The 15,958-nt window shown below is 42.9% G+C and overlaps 1 protein-coding gene across 15 annotated transcripts in view; it reads right to left on the bottom strand.

Annotated features, from left to right (window-relative positions):
* Positions 1-15,958, bottom strand: part of DOCK10 (dedicator of cytokinesis 10) — a 226,103-nt gene that overhangs the window by 105,868 nt on the left and 104,277 nt on the right. For all 15 annotated transcript variants that reach the window (XM_065558013.1, XM_008165874.4, XM_065558014.1 and 12 more), the window contains exons 5-7: positions 11,060-11,132; positions 10,628-10,756; positions 10,200-10,334 (exon numbers count right to left, since the gene is read on the bottom strand). In XM_065558013.1, coding sequence (XP_065414085.1) covers positions 10,200-10,334; positions 10,628-10,756; positions 11,060-11,132 — 337 coding nt within the window. The remainder of the gene's footprint in view (positions 1-10,199; positions 10,335-10,627; positions 10,757-11,059; positions 11,133-15,958) is intronic.

Here is a 15,958-nt window from a genome sequence, read left to right as displayed (position 1 = left end):
ACACTCAAGGAAATTTAGTGTCATTAAAAAATAAAACACAAATGACAAATTTTGTGATATTAATGTTCATGAACCATTGTCTTTGCTCACCAGGAGACCTAAGTCCTCTTTTAGCTATAGAACTGCTATACCATGGGCAGTGTAGCTTTCCTACATAATTTCTGGCAGTACTTGCCTACAGTATCGCACATGTGGGATTTAACTTATGTGATAAATAATTAAAGCTCTCTGAAGACAAAAGCACTCTACAAGTGCTAAGCATTGTTTTGTGTTTCAGTGCTCACTAGGAACTGGACTGGCTCCACCAAACTCATTCCATCAAACAACCACCACATGGTAAGAGTATTCAGTCACCACCAATGGGGCTGAAATTGAACTAGTGACTCCGAATCCCATTTCATGCTGTCTCCCATTTCAAGACATTTACAAATGCTACCAGCTAGGTGAACCTGCTGACTAGTTCCAGAGCAACTAATGAAGTTAGAAAAGCGACGAGCCCCTTTGTTCTTTTTCCACCGCCACAACTGCTGAGGGTCAGAGCACTGGGAACAAGGTCGTTGAGTCTTCCTACTTCTGCTCTTTCCTTTGAGTCACTATTTTCCCTACGCTTTTCAGTTCTTCTCACACACTAATATTGTTGAGTCCTCAAAACTATAGTACTAAGGTGTCTCTAAGACAATGGAGACTAACAACCCTCCCTTTATTATGTAGAGCACTGTCTGTACAGTACTCTCAACCAGTCCTAAAGGCCTGAGGTGCTTGGCATGGCCAGGATGCATCTAATAAATAAAACTGTCCTGTATGTACACCATTTGCACTATCAATTCTTCACCCCAATTTTTGTATTGATTGTTATTTAACCTTTATAGAAAGGTAAAGTTATATTTAGAGCCCTGCATGGATACAAAATTTGTACCCGCATCCAATCCACAATCTGCAAAATTGGTCTGTGGATATAAAGCGGATATCTGCAGATTTTCAAGGCTCTAGATATAAAATTTGGATCCGCGTCCATTCGCAATCTACAAACACGGTCCGTGGATATCTGCGGATTAAAGCAGATATCCACAGATTTGCAGGGCTCTAGGAATATTCAAAGAAGTAATGAAGCAGTTAAGCCTCATGAATAAATAACACACGCTTAGAACAGAAAAGAACCAGAGGAAGAATCTAGAACACTGACTTAATTTAATTCAACCAACATTATTGTGAAAAAATGTATTAAACAAAATATGAATGATTAATCTCTACAAGGCTACTGAACTGCCTGCCAACTCCATTGTATTCCTTATAAGCTGTTTTTTTATGGCAGTACATAACATCCAAAGACTTTGCGTTCAGAGCAGGCTTTCACAGGGAGAACACTTTACTTTAATCTCTGCTCAAATAACATTTCTCCTCTTCTCAATCCACTTTTAAAGTGCAAGCTAAATTCCAGTTTGAAAGATTAAAATGTCTGAATGGGTTTCACTAATAGGACCTGAATACAGAACCCTTATTCATGTTGGTGAAAATTATCTTACACAAATAGTCCCATTTGAAGTCCCCGTGTACATCCAACAGCCATAAAAGAGACTGTGCCTCTCGAACCACTATCTCTTCTTTCCTTCTTCCAGAACAGTTTGCTCTCTCTATAAATGGCTTTGTGACAATTGCATAATTGAGGCCAATTATTAATCTAATACAGGCAGTAAATTGTACCATTCCTCTTCGTTCTTTCTTCTTGCAGTTAAATATTATTTACAGAACCATAAGCATTGGATAGCCTTTAAATTAGATTGCTCCCCCAACAGAGGACTGTTTAAGGAAATTCAAAGATTCCATGGAAAAAACATAGGTATATTGTCTGACCATTTTTCTACACAACTCCTGGACAATTTTGTTAATATAAGGATGAGAAATCAATCAACAAATCGCTCCAGAAGACTGGAAGAACTAACCATTGCAAACATATATATTCCCCTTCGTGGAAAGAAGACAGTGGAAATTCTGATGAGATATTACCAGTCACCACATTTTGAAATGGCTTTTTGGAAAAGCGCAAGATGCTGTTGGTGAGCATATTAGAGTCATTCTAAGAAGAGAAAACTGAATGGTAATTTTAAAGAAATTTAATTTTAAGAAAGTTATATCTTTCTTAAATGAAGGTTAAAAAAAAATCAATTCCCAATGTAATGGCAACCAGACTTAAAACTGGTCTATATCATCATGATGTACTTGCAGTAAATGTTTAATGCATCAGGCCCAGTTATGAGCACTAACAGCTCTTTAGTTAATGAAATAGCTTGGTGAAATTGAATTAAAATTACATGATCCTGTAATGCTAATACAGTACATTTCTCTCTTCACATTTATCAAATTTGCGAGACTTTATGTGATACTCTTATAACATCAGTTTTAACACTCTTCTATCACATTCTCTTAAACTTCAAAGAGATCTCATACCAGGATGGCCCTTCTTCATAATAAACCATTTGTAACCATTTACTATAGCTGTCAAAGCTCACTCATTTGTTTTCAGTATTTCAGAAAGTGTCATTAACAAAAATTAAGTCATGGTTGATCCAGCTGACCGTAAAGTGATATCGAAAAACCCTGTAGATTTCATCCATGCATCCATGCTACCTGACCATTTTAAGTCTGAGGTTTTTTCAGTTAATAGCCCTAATTAAATCGGATGATTGTGTCATGCTAGTTCTATAGCTCTATACATCATAATTATTTCCCAATGCATAGAATGATAAGACCTCTCGATTGTTTTCTAAGAGTAGCTCTCAAGTCAACCAGCTTGTGAAGTTACAGCACAATGTTCTTCTAAGTAAGAGAGCTAGAGTTAGGAATATGAGATCAGAGTCTTAGCTGGCATAAATAGATGTAATGTGATTGAATTCCAAACTCTGTCTGATGGTTTGGATTCCCTCTTTGAGGAATAGCTTTGTAATTAGAACTGGTCAGGAAATTTTTGATTAAACATTTTTTTCATCTGAAAATTCTGATTATTCAAAACTGAAACTTCCCAGTTTGGGATTTTTTAAAATCTAAATTTAATGAAAAAATATAAATAAAAAAAGGCCAAAATCTAAAAAAAGTTCTGATCATTCCCAAACTGATTTTTTTCCAGGTTTACCGATTGTGAAAATTTTCTAGATTTTTTCTTCTGTTGTTGATTTGGTACAAGAAAAATGTTCAAACTCTAAAAATTCTCACGGGGGAGAAAAAAATCTTAGAACAGAGGTATAGACACATTTTTGTTAAACACTATTGATAGAAGCCATAAAAAAATAAGAAAAGGGTTCCAGAATGTGCATTTTGTAACAGCTCATTCATGGGTGCTTGGTGTGATTGACAATATCCTGTAATACCCCTGAACAAACCTTACGGAATTAAGATAAACTTTACTGAATTCAGTTGAGTCTTATTGACGTAGGATTCATAGGCGTTGAGTTTTTCTTTTCCCAGAGAGTGCTCTGCCCTGAAGCCTCGCCCACACTCTGACTCTTCCCACCTACCGCTCCACCCACTCCCTGAGGTCCTGGCCCACTCACTGCTCTCCACTCTCCCTCAAGTACCTCTTCCAGCTGCCAAACAGCTGTTTGGTGGTGCCTCCAATCAGCTGTTTGGCAGGCCCTTATCAGCTAATTGCTATTTTTTTCCCCATAGGTGCTCCAGCCCTTTTAATTGCATTCAAAATGCAAGTGTGTATGTGTTATTGTGGCATTTTATGTACCTTCTCTAGCAGAGAAGGGGATGCTAATGTACTTCTTCCATTATCACACCCCCTGGAGAGGTGTGCCTATACTAGTTCAAACTGGATTCTCCAGGGACCAACAGGCAAAGAAAGGAATTTTGGAGGAATAGTCTGGTTTTACACTGTCTCAGGGTCTTCTTCCTGAGCCAGCAAATGGACAGGCCCTAGTCTGCTGAAAAGGGTTGCAAAAGACTGGGCCTACTGAGGCTCCATAAGACTGTGTGCCTGTTCTGAGCAGAAGCTGTGATGAACTTGTTACCACAAGGAATCCCCTTGGGTGGGGATTTGAAGAACTGCTCCAGCTGGAACCCATGTTAGAGTTGGGCTGACCCATGGTAGGCTGATTAGCATGTGTGTAGGTTCTTTTATTGTTTTTAATATGTAGTCTCTGTAATGTTTTTTACTTTAAGGATAAAATAGGCTTGCATAGGAAGAGCTATATGGTAACTTATAATTTTAGCAATTACACCTGTTAACCATCTCTAAAGAGAAAGCAAGCAGGTATGCTTGGGCAGCCTGCCTCTATTGGATAACCCAGCACAGACAGGAAATTATGCTACCTGGAAATATCCTGGGTAGAAGGGAGGGGGATGTTGGTCACCACCCGGGAGAGGCAACAGCTGCAAAGTTGGAAGCCTAAGAGTAGGTGCCCTTGCTGGACCATTGAGGTGAAATACAGGTGCAGTTGCCCTGAACAGTGACATCTGGCACCATATGCCAGCAAGATGAAATCTGAAATATGTGCTCTATTCTCAGTAGGAGTTAAAATTCATATAAGCGAATAGCTAAAAGCAGTGAAGCCTGTTTTAAGGAACCAGGTAAATGACATCATTTAGTAAGAAGAGGCTATTACCTAAAGGATGAATAAAACTGGACTGAGAATCTTGGTAATACTTTCAAATAGTTGCTCACACCAGAGGCTGCCTCCTACAGGTGCAGTCCTGGTACACTAAATATCCATGTAAGTAGGTTATGTGGGATCTATAGAGAAGAAATCACCTTCCAATTTTCTTTTGTGAAAAAGAGAACAAAGATTATTAAAATGAACGCATCTGTTGTCTGTACTATGCACTTCCCTTTACAGCCTCTGCTAAGATGTTTAAATGAGATAATATAATGCTATCAGACTTGATCTAAAAGAGCAATAGAACTCACATGCTGAATCTTAAAGACATTAGGAAGGAAAACATTACTATCCACTTTTCCATATGCACTTCAAAGTCCTGGCAGGCAGATGAAATCCAGTGCAAGTCCTTGATTCAAGTCTATATCTACACATTTTCTTCTGTAGCCAGTAATAGAAAGAAATGCCTCCTTTCTCCATTTGCTTCTTTATTGCCCCTACACTATAGAAATTTGGCCTGCGACTTAAAATGTAGATATCTTCAACACTTGAATTTCAGTAATATTTCCTTCTGGAAGAAATCTCAGATTCAGAAATAGGAAACCAAAGATGAGATAGCAGGAAAATACAAGGCTTAGCCCAATGCCTACAGGATGATTCCCCTAAAATCACAGGGTTGTTATAGAGGTGAATCTAATTTAGTTAAGAGATGGTGTTATTTTCACTGACTTCTGGCCTTTTCAACATGTATGCTACACCAGCTCAAAACCTCATTCTCCTCTCAGTTACTCAGGCTACGTTCTCACTATGGGGGGAGGGGTCGATTTAAGATACGCAAATTCAGCTACGCAAATAGCGTAGCTGAATTCGACGTATCCGAGCCGACTTACCCCGCTGTGAGGATGGCAGCAAATCGACCTCCCTCGCTCCCCTGTCGACGGCGCTTACTCCTACCTGCGCTGGTGGAGTACAAGCGTCGATTTGGGGATCGATTGTCGTGTCCCGACGAGACGCGATAATTCGATTCCTGAGAGATCGATTTCTACCCGCCAATTCAGGCGGGTAGTGAAGACGTAGCCTCAGAGTAACTCCTCAGTTACTCAGGAGTTACTTAACAGCAGTCAATAAGGTTACAATGGTGTGAAACTAATTTAGGGGGGAGGAGAGTCAGGACCTGAGCCTCCCTCAAACTTAGAAATGCATAATTACTTACACTCATTGGACCCACTCCTTCTCACTTACTGCAGCTTTACACCAGGTTTTGTCCTTTTCATCCATTCCCCTCGCCTGTGAGTGGTGGTGGGGAACAAAGATCGATGATTTTCCTGGTGCTGTTGCACTGCTGCCATCCTAAGACTCCCTCCTTTCTGCAGTGTGGATAGCTCATGAGTACAGTAACTCCTCACTTATACTCGTCCTGGTTAACGTTGTTTCGTTGTCACGTTGCTGATCAATTAGGGAACATACTCGTTTAAAGTTGTGCAATGCTCCCTTCTAACATTGTTTGGCAGTCGCCTGCTTTGTCCACTGCTTGCAGGAGGAGCAGTCCGTTGCAGCTAGCTTGTGGGGGCTTGTAACCAGGGTGGACCGGCAGCCCCCCACATCAGCTCCCCTAAGTTCCCTGTGCTGCAGCCGCCCACCAGGCTATCAATTTCCCTGGGCTATCAATTGCAGCTAGAGAGACTGGCTTCCAAAGATGGACAAGACGTACAAAAAAAAAAAAAAATCTAGGGATATAACCAAATGCTCTGGACAGCTGACAGAAAAGCTGGTGATTGAGGGAGTAGGCAAGAGTCAGAAACTCAGAGCCTGTGGCCAGAAGCTGGAGATTATGCAGGTCTAATTCAAAGGTGTCAGTCTCCTGCCCTGTTCTTTTAAGATTTAGACCAGAATGCCAGACATCTTAAAATCCACTCTTCTTGTGATTTCTGCTACCATGGACTGCCTCTGAAATGGACCTGGAAAATGGACAGATTCTGATTTTGGATGTGACCCAAGTCTAAAACTATTTTGGTGGTATGGGTACTGGAGGCTAACTCTGAAGTTCTGATTGAGGCTTGTCTCTAACAAGAGCACACAGTCACAGCAAACTGGAACAAAGCATTCCTTCTTAAGCCTTCTAAACATTGAGGCACTTGGCAAACTCATGTCACCAATGGGGCAGCACCAATTCACAAGCACAGATGAAGAATATAAAACATCACCTAATAACAGAGAGTTGGTAATTGACAGTAACTAAACAGCCCTGAATGCACTCTCTCACCACACATCTTCAAAATAAAACATCAGTTAGATTCCTGATATATCTTGATCTCTGAGATAAAAATCCATGCTGTAGACAGCATATTGGGCCCCATTTATTTATTTAAAAAAGCTTCTATTTTAATCCTTTCAGAAATAACAACAGGTGAAAGACTTTACATTACTACAATAAGCTATATGAAAGTGACTGGTTTTGGCTTTTGGTATGTCAAAATATCAATATTCTTCTGTAATCTTTCATTTTCCTCCAGCAATTATGTTGTCCCCCAAGGAACGTTTCATTCTTTTCCACAGATGTATTCAATGGCTCAAGCTTCAAAGACACATAGCCAAATCATTTTGCCCACACAGTGTGTAATAAAAGCAAGCTTTACATGACTGCAAGAATTGCTAAAGAATGCAATAACTGTGGAGAGATGTGCTTTGTATGTGCACTACTGCACACTTACTTGGTATGGGCACTGAGAAATTTAGCAATTTTGTATTGTATATTTGATACTCTTGGCTATAGCAGGGAATGACTAGCTTACTCTTGAGTAGCAACATTTTTATTTTTCACTGTGGCGGGAACGTAAAGGTTGTTTGAATCATTATGGATCTGCCCTGAAGGCTCTCATGAGGGGCACTGTTCTCTCTCTTTTCTTGCTCAACACGTAGGTGCAGGGGGAGGGTAGCCTGGTGTTATTGACTGCAGTGCCTCTGATGGAACTCAGCCTGCATCAGCTCATCAGACCCGGATAGTGCAGTTGACTGCCTTTGACCAATGTCTACCTGGGATTGGGGTTTACATGAGGGCCAGCTGACTGTAACTCAGACTTGACTGAGATAATTTGCCTGCCTTCTGATATCCGGGTAGCAGCGGTTGTCCTTGGCCTGGGGACTCGCAGGCCTATGTAGAGGCTGCAATACATTTAAGGCCTCATGCTTTATTTGGTTTTATTTATAACTATAGATGTTTTATATTTTTTTCTGGAGTGGGGTGGATCTGTCAGGATTCCCTCATTCAGACTGAAATCCACTTCAAGACCTTCTGCCTAAGCCTTTAGACAGATAAACTGTACAGGGATTCCCATATTCCCAATCAGGGACTGCTGTGTTAGACTCAGCTGGCAAGGCTGCTGCCCCTCCATGTCACTGGAGTCTCACAATGACATATTTCATTACGTCTCTATATGCCTGTCCTTATACTGCCTTATGCCAGGCTGGTACAGAGAACCAGTCTGCACTGCACATGGACAACGGATAGCCATTGTAGCGGGGTGATCACCCGCTCCTGCCCGGGACGGGTTAAAAGTAGTCCAGGGGAGGGCTGTGGCTGGGAGAAAGCAGCTACTAGGCTGATTGGGGAAGCAGCCGCAGCTGGGCCACACCCCAATCAGGGCACAGTTGGCCCTATAAAAGGCCAGTGAGCCAGGAGCTGGCAGAGTCTACCTCTAGCAGAGGAGGGAGATGGACCTAGCTGCCCAAGTCCTAAAGGGTACTAGAGTGAAGCACGGCTGGGGAAAGACCAGAGGAGCAGGGGAGCTCCAGGCTGGCAACTCCCCAGGCTGCAGGGCCCGGTCCTAGGCCCACAGAGGTACTGGGAGGCAGAGGAAGGCAGCAGGTCCGAACCCCTTTGCTTATGATGAGTGGCTTTTACACTGCAGTCTGCCCCAGGGAGTGGGGGCTTGGTGATGACTGGCAGTAGCCCAGACTGAGGCAAAGTGGGGATTAGAGGGTTGGGGGTTCCCCAGAGAGAGGAGACCCAGAGGCAGAGTGTGGGGGTATTGCCAGGGGGCAGCACCCCAGACAAAAGGGCACCGGCGTCCTGGGAGGGACACGGGAGCCAGCGGCAGCGGAACACCGGCCTGAAGAGGGCACCCCAAGACTATGAAAGAGCTAATTCCTGAGATGACCAGTAGGAGGCATCGCAGGAGTGAGTCCCACACGTGACAGTCATCTGCACAGCTAGTGCAACTATGTGGGCTGAAGTGCTATATGGAACTTTGAGCTGGCATTTGTCATCAGGGTGAATTCCATCCACTTTCTGCCATTCTTTCCCACTTCAAAGGCCCTGTATCAAAACAACCTATCCTTCCAACCACGAAGAGCTAAAGGTGGTCAAGGACCTCAGTGAGTCAGCCGGAAAGGTTTGTTTCAGAGCAACTCCAAACTGAACCTGTACTGCACTCTACTCCAGAAGCTGAGCTGCCTTTGAAACATTCCCAGCCTTTCCTGATTCAGGAGTAATCGACCACAGATATGTGCCAAACTCAAATCCCTCTACAGGGCAGCATGATGTGCTAGATCAACCAGGGCAGTTTCTTATCAGAAACTACTTCTTGTCAAGAAAAAGAAATCAGATTGAAACACAGGAAAAAGTAGTTGGTGACAAAAGTAGATTTTAAAGACTCAACCTTCAGAAATACAACCACAGATTTTCAGTGCAAATGTATTACCAAGATATCAGTCTAGGGGTACGTCTTCACTACCCGCCGTATCGGCGGGTAGCAATCGATTTATCCGGGATCGATATATCGCGTCTCGTTAAGACACGATATATCGATCCCCAAACGCACTCACCGTCGACTCCAGAACTCCACCAGAGCGAGTAGCGGTAGCGCAGTCAACGGGGGAGCCGCGGCCATCGATCCCGCGCCGTCTGGACCCCAGGTAATTCAATCCAAGATACTTCGACTTCAGCTATGCTATTCACGTATCTTGGATCGATTCCCCCCCCAGTGTAGTTGCGTATCTTGGATCGATTCCCTCCCCCAGTGTAGACCAGCCCTAGGACTAAGGCAGGCTTTAGCTTGCCTGCCCTCTTTAAGATCCTCCATTATCTCAGTACTTATCAGAATGTTAGTCCCAGATCCTTCAGTGGCATCCACACAGGCTATGCCTCATGCTAGTGTGGAGTTTATTACAGTCAGTGGGATTCTGCATAGATGTAAATGTCTTCCCACATAGATCCTACTGCAGGACCAGAGCACTTTTGTTCATTTATGTGTATCCATGTCTGCTTGTAATCCTCCTATTTCTATACAAAACATCCTAGTTTTATTTCTGTCCTTCTATACTGGTGTAAATCAAGAGTAACTCTCTGGAATCGACGGAGTTACAAATGAAAATGAGGCCAGTATCAGACTTATATATATGTTCTCATAGTTGACCTGCATCATTCTCATTTGCCTTTTTTTTTTTTTTTTAAACATTCAATTCTCTCCAATAAAATTTGTAGTTAATGATATAAAGCCAGGTCCATTAAGAGTGTTCCACTAAAGATAATTGAGTTTACAAACATTTACGTAAGCTGAGGATTGGGCCCACAACGTCATTCCAAAATCATAGAATGAAATTACTTACCTGCACAACCCCCGTACAGGAATCCAAAAATATACATCCCTTTGGTTCCTTTGATATTTTCTCATCTTTGTAAAAATTCATAATGTATGAGTTATCCGACAACTGTGTCAACTGGAAGTAGCGCTTTTTGAATGACTATAGTGAAAACAAAAACACAATTGCTGTACTGCAAATTGTTTTCATAGATATTTTATTCAAAGAGTTTAAACAATACACCATTGCTAACTGCATTTCAACTGTGCTACTCTGCAGACAATAGTAACATCCACTTTACTATCATTTAATGCAATTTAAACAAACCTAATTTGAGATGAAAACAGCTGAATGACAATTGAAAACATCAGCACCCCTGCTGCGGGTGGGTGGGGGGGAGTGTGTGGAGGATTAAAGCCAAACAGAACAAAGAAAGAATAACGATGTCCCCTTACCCGAACAGTAATGCTATTGTTTACAGTACTGTTAAAATTCCCTTTATAAAGCCAGCCAGACTTGAAAATTCCTGTTCCAAATCCTCCACCACCGCCGCCACCTTTTGAAGACGAGTGGGATGTGGTATCCTGTATAAAAGACATCATTAGTGTTGCATTGACTTGCTTTTGTGAGTTTAAGACCAAAGGGAATGATGCATTTGAATATCTGCTTTCTCTTAACAATACAATCTTCACATTCCTTTCAAAAATACTTTATTAATTCTCCTGCTGGGCACATGATGACATAAGAGACAAAGCTGTTTCATTAAATACAGAGTTAGCTAATATATGAAACATTCCACAGAAGATAACGAGACTCTGTTATCATTACTTATTTGATGTTAAACGGATAAATAACTCAGCAGTGGGGAAAAAAATCAATATGCTTACTTCATCTTTATCAACATCTTCATGATCAATTTCAAAGGAATGTGAAGGCAATTTCTCTGGTCTATATTCATTTCTAGGGTAGGAAAAAAGGCTTATTAATGTTCAACTTCATAACTGGAAGAGGGTATTCTTTTTAATGTGACTGCTCTTTTGAGGATGCTAACCTTCCAGGACACCTTCAAATATATCTAATGCTGGACTGCTCTGAGCTTCTGTAAAAAACATCTTTTGAAAGTGTAGTCCTTTTTATCCCTAGTTGAAATCCCTCTGATCTTTGCTTTATAACCAGTAAGCACAGTCAGAACCCCAAATCATCAAGTATTTTGGATCACTCCCCCTCAAAAAGAAGCATCCCAGCTAGAGCTGGTGGAAAGAGTGGATCAACTGCTTCACTACCATTTTTGTGAAAACAATTATCCTTCTTTCATCTGAAACGTTCAATATTTGATTTTTTTCACCATATCCAATCTCAATACATTTCCCTCCAAATATTATGACTTCTCCACACTCAAAGTTGCAATGATGCTTCATGTATTTGCCTTTAGAACGTGGAAGGTGCTCAGACATCTTATTGATGAGTGCCATGAAAGAATTCAGTTCTCTAAGTGGCTAAGCACTCTGGCTCTGATCAGGCTAATCACTTATGCATGCACTTAACTACGCACATGAGTTGTCCCACTGAGAGCCAGATAACTCAGCACCTTGCAGGATCAAGCCCTAAATAACAGTCAGCCAACCACACAATACACCTTGATGGATGTTTTTAATTCGAAAACAAAGTAATTTAAATGTTTGTTGCCAGCAAACGGACACATTTAAATTGTTTTAAACTTGTCCAAGGTTAAAGGTCATCACCTTGGAAATCTCTTTGACCATTAAGAGGCAAGCTATTAAAATGGTCACATCAAGCCCCATTATTAGTATAAAGAAAAATGTATTTATAGAATCCACACTATTACCGAGCCATTTAAACCCCCCCCCACAATATACTAAACATGGAACTTGAAACAGACTTAAAAACAAACAAACAAGCCAACAATAATCAAAATATTAAAAGAACCAAACTCAAGTAAAAGTTCAGGAATAACATATCCATTAGTTAGTTCCTTCCCTAAGGTCCTCAGCCTGGGCTAACTTTACCCCCAAACATATATCTCATATCCCTGCCTCACATAACTTGAAAGACTTTTTGCAATAACTGTGGTGCAATTTTTAAGCATGGTCTGTGAAGGAAAATAAAAGAAACAAAACAAAACAATTTGCTGCTTGTTTTTAACATTAGCAAACCAGTTCCTATCGAGGTTAGAATGGCCTATTATAAATGAAGTGGTAACGTCACAAAAGCCAAGAGAGTGAAAGTGGAGCAACTGAGACAGTAAGAGTGTTCTTTAATCAGACTGTTTAAAACTCCTTTTTTTTTCACACCTCTGTGACTTCATTGACTAATTAACACTTTGAATAAAGATTTAACACTTTGAATAAAGATTCAACACCTGTCAAATAAGGTGTTAGTATTCTGAATAAACATCCCGGAGATGTCCAGGAGGTTATCCATTCTAATCAGGGAAGACTAGATTCAACCTTCCTAATATTTCTAAAGTAACAATCACGCTCTAAAACCAAAATAAACAAAGCTTTCAAGCTTTTGTACATTATAAAGCTGGATGGAAGACGGAAAGCAGAAGCCTAATTTTTTTCAAATGCCTTGCAGGTCTCTTAAGAAATACTCTCAGCACCTTATTAAACAACTCCCACTCTTACTCACAGGAGTTCTGAGTTTAATATGCTGTTCAGTCCTGAAAATTTACCATTAAATGTTCTTAGAGAAATATGGGTACCAAATTGACTAAAGAGCTTTCTCAAATGCAAATGGCTAGCAAGATTCAGACACATTGGTTCTAGCTAATACGTATTCCCTTTAGAATCTGATGTACTAACAGGGCAGGTTATTTACTTATTGAACTAAGTAATAATTATTTGATTTTTTTCTTTTGAGAAAGAACCAAGAGGTCAAAAGGATTCCTGTACTGTTACATCTTTAGATAAAATTCTTAAGCTTCTGCCCAATTCCTACAGTCGACAGTGGAGTTAGGCAAGGGGCATGTCAGTTGCTGTGGCCCTGTTTGTTATTTTGAAACAGGGTGTGTGTACAGCAGGAGTAACTGCTGCTGTGAGTGAGCTTCCCCCAGCTCTTCGGGAAGCATTATGAATGCTCCTGCCAACACAGGCCAGCCCTGAGTGGATGTAAAGGCTATGTCATGCTAGTACCAGGTAACCCAAAGAAGGTGGGGCCCTGCTCCCCTCTGCACCAGATAGCAAAGTCAGTAACATGTTTCCTCCGTGCTCACTAAGAAAAAAAGCATAATAGAGTAGAATATGCACAGTTGTGCAAAAAGAGGTAGTGAGGGAACAGACATCAAAGCACCGTACAGTTTAGCTGGTGGAAAGGTCTGCAAAAAGCCTCAAAGAAGGAACATATCCAGAGGAAAATTAGTGTTTTACGTAATGTCATTTCATACTCAGGGGGCTGAATTAATCCCCAGTGTAACATACTGAATTCAGGGGAAGTTCACTAGGGATGAATTTGCCCCAAGTTTCTACTCCAGGCATTGTATCACCAAATTGCAACCACTTCCCAGTAGAAAGTGCTATTTTCAGAACAGGGAAGTTTTCAGCCTGTTGAAAAGTGCTTCCCTATGCAGTTATCAATCTATATCATGCATGAGTGTGTGAAATGACATAAACTGCCCTGAGGGAAGTGAGGACCTCATAGAAGAACTGGTTGTAGGGGACAACTTTGATTCGAGTGATCATGAGCTAATTCAGTTTAAATTAAATGAAAGGATAAACAAAAACAGATCTACAAGTAGGGTCCTTGATTTCAAAAAGGCAAACTTAAAAAAATTAAGGGAATTAGTTAGGAAAGTGGACTGGACTGAAGAACTAAAGGATCTGAATGTGGAGGAGGCTTGGAATTACTAAAGTCAAAGTTGCAGAAACTATCTGAAGCCTGTGTCCCAAGCAAAGGGGAAAAAAATGTAGGGAAGAGTTGCAGACCAACCTGGATGAGCAAGTATCTCAAACAGGTGATTAAGAGAAAGCAGAAAGCCTACAAGGAATGGAAGATGGGATGAATCAGCAAGGAAAACTACCTCTTGGAGCTCAGAAAGTGTAGGGAAAAAGCCAAGCAGAGTTGGACCTTGCAAAGGAAATTAAAACAATAGTAAAAGGTTCTGTAAACAACAAGAAAACAAGGGAAAAAGAGGGATCACTAAACACTGAGGAAGGGGTGGACATTAAAGATAATCTAGGCTTGATCCAACACCTAAACAAATACTTTGCCTCAATTTTTAATAAGGGTAATGAGGGGCTAAAGCAGAGGTGGGCAAACTACAGCCTGCGCGCCACATCCAGCCCGCGGGACCCTCCTGCCTAGCCCCTGAGCTCCTGGCCTGGTAGGCTCGCCCCGGGCCCCTCCCCTGCTGTTTCCCCTTCCCTGCAGTCTCAGTGCACCGCACCGCTGGCACAATGCTCTGACAGCGGGGCTGCAAGCTCCCAGGGCAGCACAGCTGCACCCGGTGCTGTGTGGAGGCATGGCTGGCTCCAGCCGGGCGGCACGGCTGCCTGTCTTGGTGCTCTGGGAGGCGCTGCTGTAGCTCCAGGCAGCCTGGTAAGGGGGCAGGGAGCACGGGGGGTGGATAGAGGGCAGGGGAGATCGGGGTGGTGGTCAAGGGGCGGGGCGGTCAGAGGTCAGCGGTCCCGGGGGGGCAGTTAGAAAGGAGAGGAGGGGTTGGATGGGACGGCGGGGGCAGTCGGGGTGGAGGTTCTGGGGGGTCAGGGGACAGGGAAAAGGGGTGATTGAATGGGGGCAGGGATTCCAGGGGGCAGTCAGGAAGGAGGGGGGGTTGGATGGGGCGGCGGGGGGCAGTTTGGGGTTGGGGGGACAGAGAGCAGGGGGGTGGATGGGGCAGTCCTGGGGAGGCCGTCGTCCCGGGGAGGGGGGTTAGGGAACGGGGGGGTTGGAGGGGCAGGAGTCCCGGGGGGGGCCATCAGGGGGCGAGAAGCAGGGGGGGTCGGATAGAGGGCGGGGTCTGGGCCACGCCTGGCTGTTTGGGGAGGCACAGCCTCCCCTAACAGGCCCTCCATACAATTTCGGAAACCCGATGCGGCCCTCAGGCCAGAAAGTTTGCCCGCCCCTGCGCTAAGGGATAGTGACAGGGTAGCTAATAGATATGAGGAAGTAGAAATTACCACATCCAAGATGGAAGCCAAACTCAAATATGGAGGGCCTGGATTTCCATCCAAATATATTAAAGGAACTGGCACATGAAATTGCAAACCCAATAGCAAGAATTTTACTTAATCTGTAAACTTTGGGGCCATACCCTATGACTCAAGAATTGTTAATATAGTTCCTATTTTGAAGAGGGGGGGAGGGAAGTGTCAGGCTGTAAGGAAGTTACTAGTGCAATTCCTCAGGGATTGGTTTTGGGACCAATCTTATTTAACATATTAATGACCTTGGCACAAAAAGTGGGAGCGTGCTTGTAGCGGGGTTGGAAAAGCCCTGCAGAGGGCTGGGGCTGGGCAAGGGAGTAAAACCCCGGCTGATTGTGGGGGAAGTGGCTGCGGCTGGGGCCATGCCCCAAACTAAGCCACTGGGCCTTATAAGAAGGCCAGGGAAGCCAGAGGGGGCAGTCTCACTCTGACTGGAGAGGGAGACAGGCCTGGCTGCTGGGGGAACTCATCCAGGGGACCTAGAGGGAGGCAGGGCGGGGGAAAGGCCTTAGGAGCTGAGAAGCCCTAGGCCAGAAACTCCCCAGGCTGCAGGGCCTAGTTCTAGGCCTCCTAGGTATTGGGTTTGCAGAGGGGCAGCCAGTTCAAACCCCTTGATGCCTG

The sequence above is a fragment of the Chrysemys picta genome, chromosome 9 (genome assembly GCF_011386835.1).
Source record: "Chrysemys picta bellii isolate R12L10 chromosome 9, ASM1138683v2, whole genome shotgun sequence".
NCBI classification, from domain to species: domain Eukaryota; kingdom Metazoa; phylum Chordata; order Testudines; family Emydidae; genus Chrysemys; species Chrysemys picta.
Note: the sequence above shows the minus strand (reverse complement) of the source record. Positions and strands in the feature narration are given on the sequence as shown.